This window comes from Lynx rufus, unplaced genomic scaffold (genome assembly GCF_022079265.1).
Source record: "Lynx rufus isolate CCGP_SWC_20201006 ecotype Redwood Valley unplaced genomic scaffold, mLynRuf1.p SCAF_8, whole genome shotgun sequence".
In the NCBI taxonomy this organism is placed as follows: domain Eukaryota; kingdom Metazoa; phylum Chordata; class Mammalia; order Carnivora; family Felidae; genus Lynx; species Lynx rufus.
Window position 1 is genome coordinate 21,426,707 of NW_025814896.1, and position 23,038 is coordinate 21,449,744.

The window sequence follows — 23,038 nt, forward strand, 5'->3', positions numbered from 1 at the left end:
AAGTCACAAGGGCGACGCTCATTCAAGATGGCTGGTGAAGAGTGCTAAGCTGCTATTTACTTGGGCAACTCTGTGCCCTAGAGGGAGTGAGGGGGGTGGGCAGGGGTGAGTCTGCTTAATGATGGTCAGTGATTGCAGGTAGTGGAATCATCTAGCAGGCTGGCGAGATACCTACTGTCTCCCCTCCCACCTGCCCTTCTCCACCTCTACATGACTCCGCCCTTCACCCAGCTGCTCAAGCCGAAAAACTAGGACTCATTCTTCACCACCCCCTCCACCCACATCAAAGTTCTCACCACGCGGCCTCGAACACCACTTCCAAAGCGTGGCTCCAATCCACCATTTTTCTCCTTCTTCACCCGCAAATCCATTCCCCCCACCCCAGCCAGGGGCATCTTTTATAAAGCTACAAACCAGAGCAGGCCGCCCCCTGTGTGGAACAGTTCACCGGCTTCTCACTGCCCTTTGAACACAATCTACTCCAGGCCAGAAGGCCCAGGATGAGCCAGCCCCACCTGCCTCTCAAGCCGCATCTCCTCCTATACCCCCACGCCCAACTTGCTCCGCTCCAGCCGCGCGGGCTTCCCTCCATTCCCCAAACATGTGGAACTTGTTCTCACCACAGGGCCTTGGCTCCCGCTGTTCCCTCTGCCTGTAGTAGCTCTTTACCTTGCTGGCTCTTTCAGCCCAGATATCACCTCCTCCGAGAGGCTTTCCCTGATCACATGGTTTAGCCTTCAGCCCTCGCCGCGACTTGCTACCCCACCCTCATTTTGTTCTTCGCGCGATTAGGAAGGATTATCCTGGGTTTGGGGGAAGGTTGGAAGTTCGGAGAGGGGAAGTGTGGAGCAGTGATTGGAGCTTAGGTCTGTGGGCCCACAAAGCTCCACCTGCCGTGACGTCACATGCACAAATTATATGCGAGCGGACAGGTGGCCTCCACACCGGATGCCATGAGCCCTGGTGGCCCTGAGGACAGTTCTCTCCAAATCAGGGGGACGGAAGGAGCCACCAAGGGCCTCAGACTCACCGAGAAGGGGCCGATGTCTGAGTGCTTCAGTTCTAGGAGCAGCCTAGAGGGGAGAAGGGGAGGAAGAAACTGAGACCACCACTTGCCTGAGCTGTGTTAGAGCCCAGTCGCTGGGGAGAAGGGGCCCTCTCTGGTGGATGCCGTCCGGTTGTCCCACCCAGTATTCATTCCCCTTCCTCTGGTCACAGCCCCCTGATTGTTTCTTTAGGGTACTTAGGGTATCCTACGTTGTTAGCCCTGAGCTCTGGGGTAGTCTGGCGAAAGGGCAGAGTCCACCTTCCCTGCCATCGTGATTGTTGGAAGGAGGGACCTGTGGCCCATGCTGGTGCAACGAGAGTTGGCCCTAGGACTTCTGGAAATATTGGGGAGGAGGTGTTTTCTTTCTTCCGGGAAAGGAGAGCTCCCGGTGGCCATTTTTGTGGCCCCTTGGTGACAGCGTGCTGTGAAATGGAGCGCGCGTAGGGGAGAGCAGAACCAAGAAATGGAGAGAGTCAGAATCCTCAGGATATCATTCGAGCACTGGGATCCACCCTTGCCCGAAATCCTTAGACTTCTCAATTACCAATCAACTGTCCCCTCTTTACAGTCTTTATGACATTTTAACAGTGATCAAAGAGGGGGGGGACCACGTGGCTCCTTGTTGAACCTCCGTCCCTCACTATGTTGTGTGCTATCCTCCATGGGAAATCATAGAGCCCCCAGGAGGCAAGGGCCATCACACTCGCAGGTCACAGATAAGGAAACTGACGGAGCCACTAGGCGACTTACAAGGTCTCACAACTAACAATCAGCAAAGTGGGATTTCAATCCAATCTCTCTGATGCCTGAGCTCTTGTCTCGAATACCCTAGAAGGGGAGCTTGCAAACTCACCCTTGTTCGGCGAGAGGTGGGAGCCCCGGGACTCCTGCCCTGTGGACTCTCGCACCCCAGCCCCACGTGTTTGAGAGTCTGTTCAGCCCTCACCCAGCTGTATCCTCTCCGGCTCCCCTACTTGGGAGGCCCACGGGCGTTCAAGGAAAATTAAATCCACATGTATCTGAGGCAGTAACACCTGTCAGAATGACGCCCGGAGAAATAAGCCGCGTGTAAACCTCAGGAGCCAGTCTCAAGGTTAAGAAGGACAGCTCTGTGCTGGAGAGAGGGCGGAAATGGGCAGGAATGTAGGTCAAGACTCAATCCGAGCAGCGCGAGCGTGATTAAGAGGCAGACAGCAGGTCTAGCGGTTGGGGCCATCACATCTGCTCTCTGAGGATCTCCCTCTCTGCTGTGTGTGTGTGTGTCCTTCTCTCTCTCCCCCCTTCTGTCTCTCTCTCTCTCGGTCTCTCTCTTATCATGCCTCTCCATCATCTGTCTGTCTGTCCCTCTCTGTCTCTCCCCCCCCTCCCTTTGTGTGTATCTCTCTCTGAGAGTCTCTCCATGTGTCTCCGTTTCTGACTTTCTCTGTCTCTCCCCTATTGCTGTCTTTCTCTTTTCCGCGTGTGCCTCTCTCTGTCTTGCTTACTGAACACTTAGATTTCTTGTGTTCTCAATACCTCGACGCGTTTGAATACCTGATTTCATTCTCACCTACAGCGCTGCTGGCCAGGAACAATTATTGGGCTTACTTATTTGTTTCTTCTAAATCACTGGGCCTCTTCTACAGGAAGGGCAACGGGACCTTGGTGAGTTCAGTGTTTGCAAGGTGAGCTGCGCTTTGAGGGCGGGCGGCCTCAACACCAGAGCCCGCGCTGAGCCACAGCCGCCTCTGTCGGGGTTCTTCCAACACGAGATGGCTGACAAAGTCCCAAGGATGGGGTAGGAGGAAATCGCTGTGGGTTTTCCAAGCGCTAAGGCGGATCAGGGATGCGGGTGGCTGGGCGCTGCCGTGGCTCAGTGCGGGTTGGAGGCACCAGCTGGCATCGCCCAGCCACGCGTCTGCCCAGGACGGAGGGGCCGTCCAGGGTGCAGGACTTTCAGTGCTAATGGCGGGGGGCTGTGGGCAAACCAAGATGACCGGTCATCTACGTGTACGACCTTGGGCGGGGCCCTTCCCCTCTGCACACCAGTTTCACTGTCTGTAAAACAGGGCCATGGGGTCCGCTGTGCACCATTTGAGGCTTAATTGCCACCGATGAACAAGAAAGCGACGACACCGTGCTCGGGGTGTTGTGGGGCCACTGCTGGCCCACGGGCCCCGAGAACGGATGGGCAGCCACTCCTGTCGTCCCCGCACTTACCTGTTCAAACTGAGCTGTCCCACAAGCCTGTCAGGCGTGGCTCCGACCGTCACAGAAATGTTCATGCTCTGCAAAGCAGCAAGCCGAAGAGTGAGGTCCCCGAGCCCACGCAGAACCCGAGGGGGAGGGGCTCTTCCTTTCGCTCCGTGCCTGTCAGCGAGTCCTGGGTTGTCAACCACTTACCACTTTCTCCCGCTGCTCTTGGATTCCATTCCAGAGTTCCCAGGCCGTTCTCACAGGCTAGGTGAGACAGACCTCGGGGCTGGAGTCCAGGCCAGCCCTAATGTCAAGATATTCATTCATCCATCCATTCATTCATTCATTCATTCAACAAATATGGACAAAGCCAGAAAACCGAGCTCCCCGCCTCAGCTTTCCTGCCCACTGTCTGTAAGACCCGGACGACCCCCCCGGGGGCCCATTTGATTGGCAAAATGGGGAAATGGGTCTCGACTTGAGAGACGGCAGACCTGCCTGAGGCCTGTGAGCACCCCCCGGTGGGGAGAAGGTCTGGCCTTCGCCTCCATGGTGACAGCGGGTGCCACCGAATGCTCATGGGGAGACAGAGAGAGGATGAACCCGCACACCAGCAATAGAACCCAAACTTGAACGAGCAAGGGCTTACACACGCAGATGAAGGCATCGACAGAGATGTGCGTCAACAAATAAAAGATGAATGGATGAACAAATATACACATGAATGTTTAATTGAACAAAGGTGTAAGTAAATGAGTAAATGAATAACGGCACAGACTAATGCATGTATGCACCAGAACAGATCTAGCATTTCAAGTCAGCAATCTAATGAATACTTGAATGAATGAGCAAATACACAAACGCATAACTGAATGACCAAAGATACGAGCGAATGAATCTGAAACGGTACACGTATTTCAAGGCAGCGACAGAATGAAGAGTGCAATGTATGAATGCCCGCAGAAGCCAGAAACAGTTAGTACCGTGGCTCTGGTCTCAGACCCTGGAGCATCTGAACCTGGGCAGGTGCACCCTGGTCCCCCAACTCCCAGGGCGCTGCCCTCGTCTGCCCACACCTGCGAACCGCTTACCAGGCGAAGCACGAACAGGGGGGCCAAGGAGGAGTTCGGGAGGACAGCAAAGGCCTGGGCATCCAGGGTAGGGGTGAGGACAAGGCCTTCGGGGTGCACGGTGAGGTGTGGCGGGGAGGAGGCCCAGAAGACGAGCTGCACCTTCATGTTGGGGAACATCTTGGCCACCTGCAGTCCCCAGTGGGGACAACAAACAAAATGACGATTTTATTAAACTGTTTCTAAATCCTATCTTGTGTTGGCCCTGCATAAACGCCTCCAACGTATTCTCATAGTTTTTAATAAAAAAAAGTTTGTTTATTTATTTGTTCATTTATTTATTTATTTTTGAGAGAGAGAGAGAGAGAGAGAGCGAGAGAGGCAGAGAGAGAGAGAGGGAAAGAGAATCCCAAACAGGCTCCACACTCCGTGCACGGCCCGTCATGGGTCTCGATCCCACGACTCATGAGATCATGACCTGAGCCGAAATCAAGGGTTGGATGCACAGCCGACTGAGCCCCTCAGGTACCCCTTCCCATTGCTGTTGGAAAGATTGCACTCTCTGCACTTGGTGTCCACGACCTCACCCCATGGGCCCCACTCCCTGCTCTCCAGCTCCAGCCATATGGGACTCCTTTCTGTTCCTCAAATATATGACCCACTCTGTTCCTGTCCAAGTTCCCCTGCTAAATGCTCATTCCCCCCCCCCCCCCGGTTCTTTCCCAGTTTGGCTCTTTCCCTTCCTTCAGGGGTCAGCTCAAATGTCACAGAGCAGTGGTGGCTTCCTAGGGGAACTGAGGAGGGCTTTGTGACACTGCCCCCGTCTCTCCTAGCTTCCAACCCTCCCCCAGGCAATTCATGGTTAGGCCATAATGCTTCAAGGAGAGTCCCCTGGTCCCCCTACCAGTCACACTTCCCCACACCAGTACCTCCTGTATAGAAATTTCTGGAAGGGCCACCACTGGAGAGGCTGTTATGGATGGAATGTTTGTGTCCCCCGAAACTCATGCATTGAAGCCCTAACCCCCTGTATGGCTGTAGCTGGAGATGAAGCCCTAAGGAAGAAATTAAGATTCAACAAGGTCATAAGGGTGGGGCCCTAATCCAACAGGATTAGTGTCCTCGTAAGAAGAGACACCAGAGCTTGCTTGCTCAGAGGAAAGGCCATGTGAGGACACAGCAAGGAGGCAGCCATCTATTAAAAAATTTTTTTAATGTTTATTTATTTTAGAGAGAGACAGAGCGCAAGCAGGGGAGGGGCAGAGGGAGAGGGAGACACAGAACCGGAAGCAGGCTCCAGGCTCTGAGCTGTCGGCACCGAGCCCGACGTGGGGCTCGAACTCACGAGCTGTGAGATCATGACCTGAGCTGAAGTCGGACGCTCAACCGACTGAGCCACCCAGGTGCCCCAAGAAGGCAGCCATCTATTAGCCCGAAAGAGGCTCTCCCCCAAACCCAAATGTGTGGGTACCTTGATCTTAGACTTCTTGGTCTCCAGAACCATGAGAAATTTATTTCTGTTGTGTCAGCCACCAGTCCGTGGCACTTTGTTATAGCAGCCTGAGCAGGCTGAGACAGAGGTCCTCGTCTAAAATGACCTCATCAATCTGTTGGCTTCATTTATCTTGGCGTGCATTTTCTTATTTGTTTTGGGTACCTGAATAAGAATTTTCTCTCTTCACTGGACTGGAGCTCCAGGAGGGCAGGGAGATGGTCTGCTTTGCTAGACACCAAGAACAGGGCCCTGGGCACACGGTGAGCCCCCAATAAATATTTGTTGCATGGAAAAGCCCCCAGTGTCTACCCTAGCGCCTGGTCACCTGGGTGCTCGGAGCCTTTCTCTGCATTGAGGATGGACTACACAAGGCTATTTCCACTCCCAGGCTGGGTTGTCTCTAGATCTGGAGAGGGGGGCTCTCATCAGGCCATTCGGCAGAGCTTAGTACTCCCCGGTACCCCCAGGATGCCTCATGAGTGGACAAAAAGGGAACAGACTCTTTCGTACCTGGGGTATGAGGATTCCAAAAACATCGGTTGTCAGTCGGAATTTGGATTCCTTTGGTATCTGTAGCAAGAAAAGAAGAGAAAAAGATCTTGTGGGATTATGTTATAGATTGGGGGGGGGGTCCGTAGGAGGGGTGAAAGACTGAATCCACAAATGCACAACGGCCAGTCTACACGTGACAATAGAATGGGGACCCCCAACTTCTGCAGCAATCAGCCTGGAACAGCCTGGACTGCCAGCTTCCCCCCCCCTTTTTTCCCCCGAAAAACTCGGATAGGCTCTCCAAACCAATCACATGGGATGCCCAGCTTCTCTTAGCTCACCTCCAGCTTCCCCGTGCCAAAACTCTCTTAGGAGCACACTTGTAAAGGTATAAAGCCATCAAGTTCCCCCTCCTCTGCGTGTGTTTGAGTCTCTGCTAAATGCGGGTGTTGGTGGCTGACTCTCTCACCCGGAAGAGTTCTCATTCGGGAGGTCTTTGTTTATCTTCCCAGGGGACACATGGTTGGTGACCTGGTTGCGGCTGGACTCTGGATAGGATGGTTATTTCCTCATTTTACAGATGAGTGAACTGAGGCCCAGAGCAGGACTCAGCTTTGAATATATCGATAGAGACACTGAGGTTGATGATAATGGTGGTTTGAGGCTAAGACTGGATCAGGGCAAGGGCGAGGGCAAGGGCGGTGTTGGCTGTAACTTTTATCCTCGTCCAGGACTTCCTACGTGCTAAGCCCGTGCTGAGTGCTTTGAGAGGTTGACCTACTGCTCTAAGGTCACCCAGCTAGAAAAGAGGGGGCTGACATTCCAACTCAGGTCTGGCTACCCCTAGAGGCTGGACTGTGATCTCCCCCGTGTAAACACAAGTTCAAGTCCAGACGGCCTGCTGTGCTCCGAGCCCCGTGCTCTTCCCGCATCCACCCCCAGCCTGGCCTTACCACGTTGTCCGTGACGGTCAGGTTCAGGACCCCGGCCTGTTGGTACACGAATCCCGCTGTGTTGAAGAAGTAGTTGGAGATGCCCAGGTACACCATGCGGTCGTGGTCGCTGGGAAAGGCCAGTGGCGGAGGGGCAAAGGGAGGGGGACTGGGGTGGGCCCACCTGAAAAACTCCCCCTGGGGGCGGAGGCGACAGGGTGAGCCCGGGGTTCCTTCAGGAATTATAATTCAACGTCTTCATTCCAGGAGAAAATGGGCTGGGGGTACCAGTCATGCACTCACAGAGGAGGAAGCCACGGCAGAAACTAACAAGAATGTCCTACGCCTCCTCGGTGCTAGTTTCTAGGGGCTCTTCCTGCCAGTCCTGCGAGGGGGATGTGATTATGCCCATTTTGCAGGAAAGCATACTGAGGCCCCGGGAGCCGAAGAGGCTTGCCTGAGGCCGCTCGTGCGACACTCCCAACCTCCCGGCCACTCCGTCGGCCCAGCTTCAACCTTGCCAACAAGCACGGAAATTCTACCAGAAGAGCAGCGAGGTTCTGTTTGTTGGCTTTCATCTGTCAAATTAGCAAAACGTTAAAGGGAGAGGTAAACTGTTTTAAGTGTATGCATATTTCAAGCTCACACCATCCAGGTTTGGGGGAGAGTGTTCAGATGCTGTGGGGGAATATATGTTGATAAGTTTCTGAAGAGCAACTTGGCCACACGTTGCCAAAGCAGATCATTTATTTAGCTAAAAAAACCCAATGCTCAGTTATAAAAGAGTAAGTTGTAGATGGATACATATGGTAGAAAACCATTTATGTAAAATTTAAAGGCATATAAAATGTACTATTTAAGAATTATCGACACATAGGTAAGCAGTAAAAGTGTAAACACCACAGGTAAGAAGGATACACAGGGGCGTCTTATCCGTGTGGGTTCCCTGCGGGGTACAGGTGCCCAAGGAAGCCTCAGTGTTTATTTTTCGAATGTTTCAAAGAAAAAATCAGAGGCAAATACAGCAAAATGGTAACATTTCTTTTTTTTTTTCCTTTTTTCTTTCTCTCTCTCTCTCTTTTAATGTGTATTCACTTTTGAGAGAGACGGAGTGTGAACAGAGGACGTGCAGAGGGAGAGGGAGACACGGAATCCGAAGCAGGCTCCAGGCTCCGAGCTGTCAGCACAGAGGCCGACGTGGGGCCTGAACTCATGAACTGTGAGATCATGACCTGAGCCGAAGTCGGACGCTCAACCGACTGAGCCACCCAGGCGCCCCTTAATGGTAACATTTCTTAAAGCTCGGTGGTAGGTACGTCAGTGTGTAATCTTCTCTGTACCTTTGAATCATTTCGTCATAAAAAATTAACCACCCTTTCACCTATCTTACAGAATACCATGCAACTCTTTAAAATAATAAATAAGTGAGGGGCGCCTGGGTAGCTCAGTCGGTTAAGCATCCGACTCTTGATTTCGGCTCAGGTCATGATCTCACGGTTTGTGAGTTTGAGCCCCACATCAGGCTTTGCACTGACAGCGTTGAGCCTGCTTGGGATTCTTTCTCTCTCTCTCTCTCTCTCTCTCTCTGTCTCTCCCCTGCTCACATGCATGCGCTCACTTTCTCTCTCTCTCTCTCTCTCTCTCTCAAAATAAATAAATAAGTGGACCCATGTGCCAACTCTAATGCAGATTTTTAAGCGAGAAGAGCAAGTGAAAAGATGATATGTATCCATTCATGCAAACAGATTACCAGCAAAACCGGATGGGCTTGCATTTATGTGAATGTTTAGAACCAGGGAGCCCGGAGATTCACATATAACACACCCTGAGCCTCACAGCCATGACCTCTGGGCAGGAGCCTGGGGGGGGGGGGGTCAATAAACAGGTTATTCTCATCCTTTATTCCATTGTACCACTTAGATTGTTTTTTTAAAGTATACTATTTGGTCCAGCAATGCCACTTCTAGGAGATAGCCAAGGATGGGCAGAGACCCAGATACAAGGATGTTCACAGCAGTTCTGGTTAGTGTATACAGTGTGCTCTTGGTTTGGGGGGCAGATTCCCATGATTCATCACTTACATACAACACCCAGTGCTCATCCCAACCAGTGCCCTTCTCCTTAATGCCCATCACCCGTTTTCCCCTCTCTCCCTGCCTCCCCCCATCAACCCTCACTTTATTGTCTGTATTTAAGAGTCTCTTATTTATGGTTTGCCTCCCTCCCTCTCTGTAACTCTTTTTTCCCCTTCTCCTCCCCCATGGTCTTCTGCTAAGTTTCTCAAGTTCCACATATGAGAGAAAACATATGGTATCTGTCTTTCTCTGACTGACTTATTTCACTCAGCATAATACCCTCCAGTTCCATCCACGTTGCTGCAAATGGCAGGATTTCATTCTTTCTCATTGCCAAGGAGTATTCCATTGTATATATAAACCACATCTTCTTTATCCATTCATCAGTTGGTGGACATTTGGGCTCTTTCCATAATTTGGTTATTGTTAAGAGCACTGCTATAAATATCGGGGTACATGTGCTCCTTCGGATCAGCACTCCTGTATCCTTTGGAAGAATTCCTAGGAGTGCTATTGCTGGGTTGTAGGGTAGTTCTATGTATAATTTTTTGAGAAACCTCCACACTGTTTTCCAGAGTGGCTACACCAGTTTGCATTCCCACCAACAGTGCAAGTCCCATCTCTCCACATCCTTGCCAACATCTGTTGTTTCCTGAGTTGTTAATTTTAGCCTCTGAGTTGTAATATTTGGGTAATCTCTCTCCCTCTCCTCCCTTCCTTCCTCCTTTCCTTCCTATTTATTTATTTCTCTGCTATGCTTCTCTGTCGTTTCTAACTTTTCTTTTTTGTATCAAATGTATTTTAGAACCAACAAGTAAACAGTAAACAAGCCAATCACCAATCGTGGAGGGACTGAATGAAGTACATCCAGAGGGAATTCAAGGGTGGGACCCACTCCAGCTGGGGTGGTCAGGGAAGGCTGCTCTGGGAGTGACATCTAAGCACACACTCACTTGGAGTAGAAGAAGCCAGTGGGTAGAGGGGGGCACGCGAGGGAAGGCAGTTCAGGCAGAGGGTAAGACAAAGGCTCTGAGGTGGGAACGAGCTTGGTGTGTTGACAAAGTGCAAGGCCCATGTGCCTGGTTGGAGGATGGTGAGTGGGGGGAAAGTGGCGTGAAATGACACTCCATCTATCCACCATCCATCCATCCATCCATCCATCCATCCATTTGTCTGTCCAAGCAGAATATTTACTGAGCAGCTAATAGATACCAAGCATGGTTCTGGGTGTGCACCTATAGTCAGGAACAAAGCAGCTATAGTCCCTCCTCATTCATCATAGTGAGGGAGACAGACATGTGACTCTGTGTGTGTGTGTGTGTGTGTGTGTGTGTGTTTTGGGGGGTTGTTAATATGTGATGTTGAGAAAAATAAATCAGGATATGGTGGGGGGGGGGAGAAGGAGCTATTTCAGTGGGAGTGGCCTTTGGTGGGAGGGATATTTAAGTAAAGACTTAAAAAGAAGGGAGAGTTTATGTGAATATCTGGGTGAGAGCATTCTGGGCAGAGAGGGAGCAGGTGCAAAGGCCCTAGGGAGCGAGCAGGGATAGAGTGGTTCAGGAATAGCGGGAGGCCAGCCAGTGTGACCAGAGCAGGGAGAAGATGCCGAGATTAGGATGTTGGGGGGCCCCAGGAGGGCCTGTGGCAAAGGCATGAGGGTATAAGTTCCCCAGTGTAAGTCTCACCTTCAGCTGCCCATCCAGGCTGTCAGTCGTGGCTGTTGGAGGTGCCACCAGTGAGTAATCGATCCCAGCGACACGATCTATTCGAGTTGTCACTAGACGGGAAGAAGATGAGCCATGAGCTGCCTCCCCTGGCAGCATCTTTAGGGCCTGAGATGCAGTGTTGGCATCTGCCAGAGTTGAACGGCAAAGAACTGCAGTGCAGGTTCCATTCCCACCTCCTCCACGAAGCCCTCCCTGGGCTCCCTTTAAGGGAAAATGAACCCCCACCCTACACAAACAGACATTATCTCTTCCCCTGCTTCCATAGCCCCGAGATGTAGCTAAAACACAGGGTCAAGAAGCAGAGAGACCTGGGCTTGAACTGAACTCTGTCTGACCTTGGACAAGTTGCTTTCATTACTCTAAGCCACTTTTTGTCACGTGTAGAACGGGGCAGTACTGGTGACCCCACAGACGCCCTGGACATGGGAGGGGCTCAAAAGCCAAAGGGACCATTACTAGCAGTGATACTATCCCAGGCTGAGCCCAGGTTGCTTCAGGTCTGAACAGTGTGTGTGGTTCCCAGCAGTCATGAATGAGAATTAAATAAATGCCGGTCCCTCCTGAAGCCCTTCCTTCCCACATCAGAGGGGAAGACACGGGGCTCGGAGATGTCACTCCTCCAAGATGGCACAGCTGGAGAGTGACGGAGCTGGGACTCAAACCAAAGTCATTTTCCTGCCTGCTGAGGCCAAACCGTGGACAGTGTCATTGCACTGAACATGCCCAGGTAGGGCCCATCCCTGGAGGGTCTGGGGCCGTGCCTGGGGAAGGAATGCATCTTGAATGGGCTCGCACCATGGGCTGCCATGACTGCTACACCGGGAGGGAGCCTGGCTAGCAGGTTGGGGTACAGGCTCTGGAGTAAGAAAACCCCAATTAGGATCCTGCTTCTGCTCTTCCTGGCTTTGCGACCTCGGGCAAGTCACAGGTCCTTTCTGAGCCTCAGTTTCCTCGCGGGAGAGTTGGGAGACTACACCGACCTCCGTGAGGCATTGGGAGGCTGAGAGGAGACAGTTCCTCTGGGTGCGAGGACATGGGAAGCACTCAGCCAGTGGGAGCCTGCCCCCCAACCTGCAGCTCTTCAGTTACTGGGAGGTTTGGAGAATTGTCCCCATTTTATTTTATTTTTATTTTTTTTTTAATTTTTTTTTCAACGTTTATTTATTTTTGGGACAGAGAGAGACAGAGCATGAACGGGGGAGGGCAGAGAGAGAGGGAGACACAGAATCGGAAACAGGCTCCAGGCTCAGAGCCCGACGCGGGGCTCGAACTCACGGACCGCGAGATCGTGACCTGGCTGAAGTCGGACGCTTAACCGACTGCGCCACCCAGGCGCCCCATTGTCCCCATTTTAAAGATGTGAAACCCGGGGCCCAGAGAGGCGAAATGACCAGCGTCAGATCTCGGGGCAGCTATGAGGGCCCGACCACAGAGAGCTGGGACTGTTTGTTATTTGGCCCCCCCCCGGCACCGGTGGGGGAATGAATGGGCGTGGGCGGTTCTCGCACCTGCCACGAGGGCCTGGCCCATTTGGGGTCCGATGCGAGCTGCCGGTTGAAAATCGTCCGTTCTACCCGTTTCCACCCAGACCCAAGCCTGTCTGGGAAACCTGGTGGCTCCATCACACTCTCCTTGTTCTCCTGTGCCCCTCCCCCTTCTCTCCCCGTCTCCTTGACCTCGCCCAGCGCTCACCTGGCAGCGTCTCTAAATACCCTTGCAGCTTGGAGGACACGGAACTGGTCACCACCTTGCAGATCTGGAGAGAACCAAAGAAGTGGCCAGTGAGGGCTTCCCGTGGCTGAAAGTGTCTTTCGGGAATGAGGAACCGGGCACGTTTTGCTTTCTTTGAATGTTTCTTCGAAGGAAGGGGGGAGGGTAGGAGGGAGGAAAGTGGCGGAGGGAGAAAATTGGTTGCCCTGAGTGTGTTTCTATCACACCCGCAAGATTCTGCACGCGCCTAGAATATCGTCCTCTGAGGAGCCGGTACCTCTGCCGCGAGTGGTCTGGGGAAGGGGGTGGGGGGGTGGCACATCTGGGAGCTGGGGCTGCCTGCCCCTGGGCTGCTGCCCTCCAGTGCCACTCCCCGACGAGGGCCGCCAGATGGCTCCAAACCACAGCAAATCGCATCACAGCCCAGAGCCCAGCTTCCAGCGGCTGCTTGTGTCGTCCCCCACTCTCCGCCCCCCACACACTTTGCGTAGACCGGGGCTCTTCCTTCCCTCAGATGCCCACCCTTCACTCTGTATTCCCGGGAGTTAACTGCCCAGCTCACTCCTCGTCATTTCCAGCCCTTGCTACGATCATGGACACCCTGGTACCTCGTTTATCCATCCATCCATCCATCCATCCATCCGTCTGTCCATTCAAGCCAGTACTGTCTTCTAAAGAGTATCTTGCTATGATCAAGAGCTCCCACCTCGGAGGGGGGGGATAGCCTGGGTTTGAACCCCAGTCCCATCACTTCCCCCTCTGAGCCTCAGTTTACCCATCGGTAAAATGGAGAAAACCATGACACCCCCTAGCATAAGGATTTTGTGCGGATTAAATGCTGGGATCCTTGTAGAGAGCTCGAGACATAGGGCCAATTTCACTGCAAGCACTCTGTGTATGCAGGCATCCTCCCCCTCCCCCTCCCCTTCCCCCTCCCCCTCCCCTTCCCACTCCCCCTCCCCTTCCCTCTCCCCCTCCTCCTCACCGTTGTTGTCTAACAACAGGTGCATCATTACTCTTTAACTTGGCTGCTCCTGAGGGCCACTCTGAAGGTGTCACCAAGAAATACTCTGTTTTAATAGTTCCAATGTGAAATGCTGCCGTTGCCCTTGTACTATGACTTAATTACAAGGACAGTTGAACCACAGGTTAGTCACGGGTTAGTGAGCGCACCGCCTGCATTGCCTGAGCAGCTGGGTGCAAGGAGGTACTGAGGTCCCCATTTTACAGATGGTCGAACCGAGGATCTGAAATTTGCTCGAAGTTGCAAAGCGACTTAGACCCGGGGGCCGGATTCTGCCGCTGAAACCCATTTTATAATCTGCTGTGGTACGCATTTTGACAACCGCGCACTGCTTTTGTTTTGTTCTGTTTTACAACTTTGACAGAATGCCGCCAGACCAATGATCTGATCTGACTGATGTCTCCCTGTCCCCACTGTCAGTGCCTTTGACCGAGAACCCAGTGGCTGCCCTCTAGAAGACTGTACAGCTTCCTTGGGCTCCCCGAGGTCCCCTGCCCCATCTTTTGGCTCCTCCAGTCATTCTCACGGCAGCCACAGAAACTCTTCCAAAGCACAGATCTGGCCGGGTCACCCCCTTGCCTAAAATCTTCAGTGGCTCCCCGCTTTCCTCGGCTCACTTGGCCTGGGAGACAGGCGCAGGGCATTCCTGGCAGCTAATGGTTTATTCATGGAAAACCAGCCGGGTGAATGGCCCCTTTTCTCAGCCGAAGAAGCTGGCCTGGGTGGATTTAGGGCGAGGGAGGGTTGGGGGACGCTAGCCAGTGGCCCTTTTCTGTTCCAGCCCCAGGGGATACTTTGCTGGCACGCTAGCCTAGCAGCTTCATCAATCGTGTGGTTTCCGGGTGGGGAGCACCAAGAGGGGGGATTGGGGAATGGCAGGGATGGGGGAGGAGGCCAGAGAGCTGGGAGAAGGAAGTTTGCCTGCGGGAGGAAGGCAGGGGGAAGAGCAGAGGAGGTCCAGGCAGGGCGTGGGGCGAGTGCACGCTCTGTGGGTGTGTGCTGTGACCCTCGTTTTAGTCTCTTGCCGGACTCCTCACGACTGGTTTTTAGAGCCGAGCCGGAGGTCTCAAAGAGCTATGAGGACGGCTTCCAGTCCTCTGGTCCGAGAGCAGAAGAATCCAGCGTCGCCTGCACCGAGGGCCCCGCCCACTCTGAGCCCGTCTTACCTCGCTGGTCATCCTGTTTCGGAGCGAAGATTCCATTTTTTCGTGGAAGAGGTTGATCAGCCACCTGGAGATTGATATGTGGGGACAGGCATGAGGCTTCCGAGGTGTCCCTGGGCTGCGTTGGAGGCTGCCTCATCTGGGACACCTCCCTCCCTCCTTCAAGTAACCTAGGCACCCTCGTGTCCGGGCTTTCACTGGGCCCACCCCCATTAGATACTTGGCCCTCGGGGTGCAGTGACTTGTTCATGAGTTTGTTTCCTCAGCTGGTGCACGGCTGGGGCCCCACCCCGTCTCAGCCTCTTTCGTCGCTGCTGCTCTCCCCCTTGACACTCCAGCCGCACTGCTCTGCAGTGTCCTCCTGTGTTCTATGCTGCCTCCCACCACAAGGCCTTTGCACATGCTGTTCCTGCTACTGAAAACACCCCCTGTCCCCCACATCTGCCTAATTAACTCCTACTTATTCTTTTCATTTCAATTCAAATGTCATTTCATCAAGGAAGAAGCAGCCAGACTGGGTCAGACCCTTCCGTTCTACGTGCTTATAGCGCTTTGTACCCCTTTTTCTTAATTCTTACATTCTTTTGTGATCCTTTGTGAATCATTCGTTAGCGCAATGATTTGATTAATGTCTATCTCCTCCAGTGGGTCGGAAGCTTCAAGAGAACAGGGGCTGAGTGGCTCGGAGTCTGGGGCCGGATAGCCGTGGGCTGAATCCCTCTTCAACACCCACGAGGTATGAAAACTCAGGCTCTTTTCTCTGCCTTGGTTTTCCCTTCTGAAAACGGGGGCCATAACGGACTAACTTCACCGTGCGGCTCGACTGAGACAACTCACAAGCTGAAAAGCACGCTTGGCTCACGGCAATGCTAGCTGACGTCCCGCTGATGTTCGCTATTGCTAAATCTTTATCGGCCACTGCTGTTTCCTGGTGCACAGCAGATTCTCAGTGGACATTTGCTGAATGGGTGAATCAACGCCTACAGATCTGTGGTGAGGGTTGTGCGGTTCAACGCACGTCAAGGGGTTAGCCAGAGCCCGGGGCATAGTCAGGGCTCAGGAAAGTCTGTTGAATGAATGTCGGGTGACCAAGTGACTCCTGGAGGCGGGGGCGGTCTCTGTGCTGTCTGCGGACCCTGCCCCTCCCCTACAACGGAGCTGAACAAGGCCCGGCAAGAGGTGCACTTGGGATGTTCTCTGAATGCAGGGCAGTGTTTCTTAAGGTCTCTCCTCCCGCCCACGGCCCTAGGAGACCATACCCCAGGCTGCTGCCTGAGATGTGCACACGGACACTGTTGATGTGGTTGTTGCATCTGGAACAGGAGACGGTGCAGTGGCCGGAGGCGGGGTCAAAGCCCAGCTTCAGAACGGCCGAGATGGAGACGCCCTCCACGCTCAGGTCAAAGTTGCCGCTGGTTTTGCTGAAGGGAAACACAGATCAAAGAGTCAGAGCAAGCGGTTTCTTCCCCAGTGCCATTCAAACTTCAAGCCTGGGCCGGAAGGTAGGTTTTGCTGCTTGAGATGGAATTCAGAGAGGGGAGGCCGCCTGCCCGAGGTCACACAGCACGGAGGGACGCGTGGATCTGTGTCTGCCCGGCAGAATGCTGCTCTCTCCCCTTGCCTCTGCCCTTGCTGAGTGGCTTTGGGTGTGTTTCTCAACTGCTCTGATTTCCAGTTTCCTCGCCCAGACCCTTGACCGGCCGTTGATCACCGGCTTTGCCCCTGAGAATCGGGATGTTTGGAGACTTTCACTAATTAACGTCCTCATTCATGAAATGGGGTCAATAGCTCCTCCTTCAGGGATGGAAGGAGTTTGGGGTAAGACGGTGGACGTGAGTGTGTTTTGCCAACTCTCCTTTAACATAATGAAGTACGGTTACCTTTTGTGCCATCAGCGAGTGAAACGATAGATGCAAAAGAGCCCACGCGAAGAACTAAGCGATGTTTACTGTGGGGAAGGGACAGGAAGGCAGACTCACGTCCCTCTCCCCAAAGTGTCTTCTCCTCCGTGATCCCCCTGGAATCGCCACAAAGTCGCTGAACTGATTGGTCGTTCTGAGCCGCCACCCCTAGAGGGCAGGCTCACCGTGGTGAGAACCCAGTATTTCGATTCAGAGTTGTGGTTTGGATCATTTGCCCCAATTTTCCATTCCTTTGCCTATCTTGGGGGGGAGGTGCATGCATTTCCAGGCTCTTGCCTTTGGGCTTGGCCACGTGACTTACTTTGGCCAATGGCGTGAGTAAAAGTGAGTAGAAGTGACCACGGGCTAATTCTAGACCTTAGAATGTTTCTGGTTGCCCTTTTCGCATGTCTGCCACCACCGAGGACATGCTTTGAGTAGCCCACAGGTCTAAGGAGGAGGACGAAGAGATACGTGTGGAGAAGGGCTGCCTCAGCTGAGCCCATCCCAGATCAGCGGAACCCCAGCTGACACACAGATACATAGTGATAATATATGACTATCGTTTTCAGCAGCTGAGTTGGGGTGTTTTGTTACACAGCCATAGCTAACTGATAAAGGGGTAAATTATAGGTCCCGCTTAGCCTTCCATCCTACGCGTCACGTACCAAACTCAATCTTGTCAATGTCTTGCGTTGTGACACGGACAAATGCTCAGCTATTAACCAGGGGCTATGTTGAATTTTCACACATGAAAAATCCCCCCCCCAGGAGCCCTGTGGGCACAAGTGGTGATGGGTTAGGCAAAAATTGAGTGTTCCTGAGGTCCTGGCCCTTACCCCTTCCAAGTATCACCTAAAGCTCACCCACACACTCAGTCAACACCAAGGTTGGAAACGCACATGAAGTTCTTTCGTGCCTTCCATTTTCCACTCATCTTGACATTGGCGTTTGTGATGGAGAGATCGAGGCCCTCACTGGGAGCTAGTTTTATCTGGGAACTGGGAAGCTGGAATCCACGGATAGCCATGCTGTGAAGAAGAAATGCTCAGTTAGCCTCCTGGGGGCCCACACAAGAACTCAGTTAATGGTTAGTGCAGACTCATCCCACCCCCAGCCCTTCACCACATCCACTGCAGAAGAACCCGGAAACTACGAGAGCCACCTTGGAAACTCTGTGGGCATTGGGCAGAGTGGCTAGGCTTTAACGTCAGACAAATCTGCATTTGAATCCCGTTCCTCAGTGTACTGTTGTGTGACCCTGAGTATGTCACTTGATCATCCTGAGTCTCAGTTTTCTGGGCACAATAACCCCCATCTTGCGGGAAGTGTGACCATCAACGAGGATAACAGGTGTAATCTCGCCTGACTGCAAGTTCTATGAAAGGGTGGAATGTGTTTCTCTTGGTTCACTGTTGTAGCCAAGCCTGTTGTGTCAGACACATAGTAGGTGCTCAAAAATATCTGTTGAGTGAATAGGTGTATAAAATTCTGTAGTGGACATTTATGGGTTTTCTGCCTGGCACCCACACTCCCTTCTTGTGGTAACAGAACTTCCTTTTTCCTTTGGAGCTCCACACAGCTACTCCATGTCACTGCAAAGGAAGTTGACTTTCCATGTTCACGGGGTGGAGCTTTTGACTTGGGCATGAGCTAGTTAGTGTAGGGTATCCCCCGGCCACGGTGATTGGTTCAGGGACGTGTACGTAACCTAAGGTGGGACGATCAGAGTGAGAATCTTAGTGTTTTTGCTTGAGATTCAAGGGAAAAGTGCTCTCCTTCCCCAGGATTCGGAGTGCTGAGGAGATGCCGGTCGCCATCTTGCATCTCTGAGGGGACACCCCACCTGAGAATTGGACCTCCTCAAGAGAAGCGATGCTGAGAAGTGGCAAGGAGAAAACAGGGGCCAATGTCATTTGGGGCTACCTCAAGCTGAACCTGAGGCCAGACTACTCCAGAGACTTCTCAGACACGTGAGCCAATAAATTCTGGTTTGAGCCATTTTAGATTAAGCTTTCTGCTCTTGAACCCCCTCCTCCAAATCCTGCTTGCTATATGGGCCTGGCACAGAGTTTTGGGGTTCGTGACACATTCCCCCTGCCTTGGGAGTCATGGTGAGCACCTTCTGTGGCCTCCTCTACACTCAGCTTGGGGGACTATATCCCCTTGGGGTGGGGTCAACGCTAGACTGGGAGTCTTAACCTCTCTGAGTTTAGGAGTTTGTGGCTCTGTGATTCTAGGTCTTGGTGGCCCCGGGACACTACAAGTTCTGTACGCGGAGGGTTGAGTTCGACAGGCCTCACCTGTGGAAGCTATAATGCCCTTTCCCAAGATGCTTGATCTTGAAGCTTCCTGAGAAGGTGGGGATGGTGATCTTCTCCAGCTCCTTCTGCAGCACGGCCACTCCTTGCTGGCAGGCTGAGGGGCGAGAAAAGGGGTGACAGTCAGAGGCACAGCCTGTCCCTGTCCATATCAGGGGTCGGCTAGGGTTTTCTGTAAAGGTCAGATAGTAAATATTTTTGGGTTTGTGGCTCACGCGGTGTCTGTCACAACCACTCAGCTCTGTTGCGATTGCACGAAAGCAGCCACAGACAATAAGTAAGCGAATGGGTGTGGCTGTGTTCCAATAAAACTTTAAAACTTCATTTACGGACACTGAGATTTGAATTCCAGATAACTTCCACATATTATTCTTTGACTTTTTTTCAATCACTTAAAAATGTAAAATGTAGGGGCGCCTGGGTGGCGCAGTCGGTTAAGCGTCCGACTTCAGCCAGGTCACAATCTCTCTGTCCAGGAGTTCGAGCCCCGCGTCAGGCTCTGGGCTGATGGCTCAGAGCCTGGAACCTGTTTCCGATTCTGTGTCTCCCTCTCTCTCTGCCCCTCCCCCGTTCATGCTCTGTCTCTCTCTGTCCCAAAAATAAATAAACGTTGAAAAGAAAATTAAAAAAAAAATGTAAAATGTAAAAGCCATTGTTTGTTCACGGGCCATGCCAAAACATGTGGCCAGCCAAATTTGGCCCGAGGACTGTCGTTTGCCAATCCCTGGTCTAAAATATCACCCCAAAGGGGCACCGGGGTGGCTCAGTCAGGTCATGATCTCATGGTTCATGGGTTCGAGTCCGGGGCGGGGCTCTGTGCTCACAGCCTGGAGCCTTGCTTTGGATTCGGTCTCCCTCTCTCTCTGCCTCTCCCCTGCTTACGCGCTGTCATTCGCTCTCTCTCAAAAATAATAAACGTTAAAAAACATTTTTTTTTAATTTTTTTTTCAACGTTTATTTATTTTTGGGACAGAGAGAGACAGAGCATGAACGGGGGAGGGGCAGAGAGAGAGGGAGACACAGAATCGGAAACAGGTTCCAGGCTCTGAGCCATCAGCCCAGAGCCCGACGCGGGGCTCGAACTCACGGACCACGAGATCGTGACCTGGCTGAAGTCGGATGCTTAACCGACTGCGCCACCCAGGCGCCCCCAAAAACATTTTTAATAGAATAACATATCACCCCAAACACCCAGTCATGCATTCTATGAGTATTCACGGAACACCTACTCTGCACCTCGCTCTGTACTGTGCCCTCGCAAACACTCCATCTCTCTAACCTTTGGCCTCTCTCCACAGGACCTTTGCATGTGCCATTTCTGCTGCCTAGGAAACCCTTCCCTCCCACCTTCACCTGGTTAACTTCTGGTCCGCTCGATCCTCACTTCCTCCGGGAACCTTCTCTGACCCAGGAGACGAAAGCAATCCTCCTTGTTATCATTCTCGTGATGCCACGGGCATCTCCCGAGGAGCCCCATGACTGTTTGCAATTGTACATCTATGCATGTGACGCTGTGGTTACCACCTCTGCCAGCTGCTAGACAGGAACCCTTCAAGGCTTGCAGCGGCCACATCCGTTTTGTTGATGAATGTGGCCCCTCCATTTACCGTAGTGATCGGCACTTACTATTAGAAGGCACTTAATATTGGGTGAATAAATGAACGAACGCCCAAAGTCAGGAATCCTGCCATCAATTAAGTGGCTAACGGCGTCCAAGGACCCGTCGAAAGGCAGACATGTTACTTGAGAAGGAGGAAGTGGTAAGAAGAGGGATCCCAGGCTTTGTGTTTTCCAACAGCCAGTGGAAATGACGTCTCCCCCACATTTACTCTTATTCTGTGCCAGGCACTGTTCTGAGCTCTGTACACGTATTAAGCTATTGAAGCTGAAAACCCCCGGGAGGAGGTCCTGTCACCACCCCCAAGTCACAGGTGAGGAGGAGGAAATTTGGGAAAGTGGCCACACAGCTGACAAGTGATGGGTCAGGATTTGAATCCTGGCCCTTCCGGTCCCGGAGCCCGTGCACTGGGCCAGGTCTTAAAGGATCTCAAATGCCATGCTAAAGGATCAGGACATCTTCTGAAGGCAGGGACACGAGCAGATTTGCCGTATTTCAGGACACCCACTCTGGTTGCCACATGGGGAAACTGGGTCTGCTGTGACAGAACACGAAGACTTCTGGGTTTAAAGGCTGAGCCCAGGCCTCTGCTCCCAGGAAGCCTTCAGGGCCACCCCGTACTCTTGTCTCTGAGCTCACGTGGAGCCTTCTGCCTGCATCTGGGATTCAGAGACGTCCTGCCTGGGCTGGGGAAGGAATTCGGGGGTGGGGTGCCAGGCCCCCCTGAGTTATGTCCCCATTCCCTCAGCTGCACGCCAGCCCAGGAGGGTCTGCCTTCTCCTTGGTCTGACCTCTGCGCGCCAGGGTCTCCCGCACTGTTCCACAGTTCATCTCTCTGCCACTGGGGGGCAGCGTCGAGCAGCCCCGCGCGGGGAAGGTGGGGGGCAAAAGCCAAGACTGGAGGCGAGATCTAGGCGCGCACTTCCCTAGTGCCTCCTCCAAGCTTCGGTTTGCTCATCTGTGGATGTTGCTGGTGACGGGTATGTCCTACCCAGGGTTGAAATAAAGATGAAACGACCGGCACAGAGTGGAGCGGCAGGGGCTGTTTTATGCCACTCTTTCCTCTGTCTGGACCCGGATGAGTGGCCTGGGGGGACCCTCTCTGGTACATCCAGATGGGTAATGTGCGCAGTGTGGATGCCAAGCCCCTGCCCTTGGGGGAGACCGTGAAGAAGGGCCCTCCTCCCCCGTCCCCGTCACTTAGCCTCCTCACAGGGCCTGGGCTCTGCCCACGCTGAAGACCGAGCCAGGAATCTCAAGGCAAAACTCAATCTCAAAACTGAGAATCAGCTTTGGGGGGAAGAGAAGGGCCTAGAAGCCTGAGCTGGCAGTTGGGTAGAGAGAGGGAGGAGACCATGAGGACCCTCAGGGGCCTGAGCACTGGACGTGGAGTCCTCCAGATTGGCACTCCAATCCCAACCCTGCCTGCCACCTTGCAGCTCTGTGACCTTGGGCCACTCACCTTGCCTCCGTTTCTTCATATACATGACAGGGGTGGGTTAGAGGGCCTCCTTTGAGGAGCTGTGAGCAGGCCATGCACTGGAGTTAAAGGACTGCGCACAGGAGGTGCTCGATAAGTGCTCCTTAGGGGCAGGAGAGGAGGGAAGGAAGGCGTCTGATTACCGTAGTCCAGGCCTTTCTGGGTGATCCTGGCCACAACGCCGGGGTTCGTGGTCGCGATCACAGCGGTGCCCAGGGTGGCCAGCACCACCAGGGTCGCTCGTGTCAGTGCCTTGTCAGGTTTCCTGGCCATGTTCTGTCCTCCAGAGCCGCCAAAGCCTCGAGGCCTTGGAGGGGAGCCAGGCATCTATAAAGGATCTGGCGGGGGGTGGGGGTGGGGTGGGGAATGCAAACCAGTAAAATGTAGAAAGGAGGAAGGAACCCAGGCAGGGGAGGGAGAGGGGGAAGCCACAGCCCCAGAGGTGGCCAGAGTGGAGCCTGAGAGCTGGGGGGAGGGGAGGGGGGAGCGGGGGAGGGGGGCACTGTGTGTGTGTGTGTGTGTGTGTGTGTGCACATGCTTGTGTGTAACAGGATGAGACTTTTGGCTCTGGGCATCATCCCCTCCCTAAGTATCCCCACCCCCTTCTCTGAGCCCCCGCCCAAATCCCTCCACCTACAAACCTTCTTGAAGCTGTGGGGTAGGAACATCAGGATTCATTATATTTTCCTTCCCCCCCCCCATCCTTTTGAGGCATAAAGGTCACACAAAATTGTATGCCTGTTTTTTAATGCTTATTTTGGAGAGCCAGCATGAGCGGGGGAGGGGCAGAGACAGAGGGAGACACAG

At 53.1% G+C, this 23,038-nt stretch overlaps 1 protein-coding gene across 3 annotated transcripts in view; it reads right to left on the reverse strand.

Annotated features, from left to right (window-relative positions):
* The window catches only part of BPI (bactericidal permeability increasing protein), a 32,930-nt gene extending 10,372 nt beyond the window's left edge, over window positions 1-22,558 (reverse strand). Inside the window, exons 1-12 of one of the 3 annotated variants that reach the window (XM_047067920.1) lie at window positions 22,375-22,558; window positions 19,116-19,230; window positions 17,715-17,843; window positions 16,171-16,332; window positions 14,915-14,978; window positions 12,707-12,770; window positions 10,973-11,064; window positions 7,234-7,410; window positions 6,299-6,358; window positions 4,315-4,482; window positions 3,248-3,315; window positions 1,031-1,073 (exon numbers count right to left, since the gene is read on the reverse strand). In XM_047067920.1, coding sequence (XP_046923876.1) covers window positions 1,031-1,073; window positions 3,248-3,315; window positions 4,315-4,482; window positions 6,299-6,358; window positions 7,234-7,410; window positions 10,973-11,064; window positions 12,707-12,770; window positions 14,915-14,978; window positions 16,171-16,332; window positions 17,715-17,843; window positions 19,116-19,230; window positions 22,375-22,558 — 1,326 coding nt within the window. Of the gene's footprint in view, window positions 1-1,030; window positions 1,074-3,247; window positions 3,316-4,314; window positions 4,483-6,298; window positions 6,359-7,233; window positions 7,411-10,972; window positions 11,065-12,706; window positions 12,771-14,914; window positions 14,979-16,170; window positions 16,333-17,714; window positions 17,844-19,115; window positions 19,231-20,486; window positions 20,575-22,213; window positions 22,303-22,374 lie in introns of those variants that run through there. The other 2 variants (XM_047067921.1, XM_047067922.1) reach the window with 2 other exon arrangements.
* Window positions 22,559-23,038: the final 480 nt, after the last annotated feature.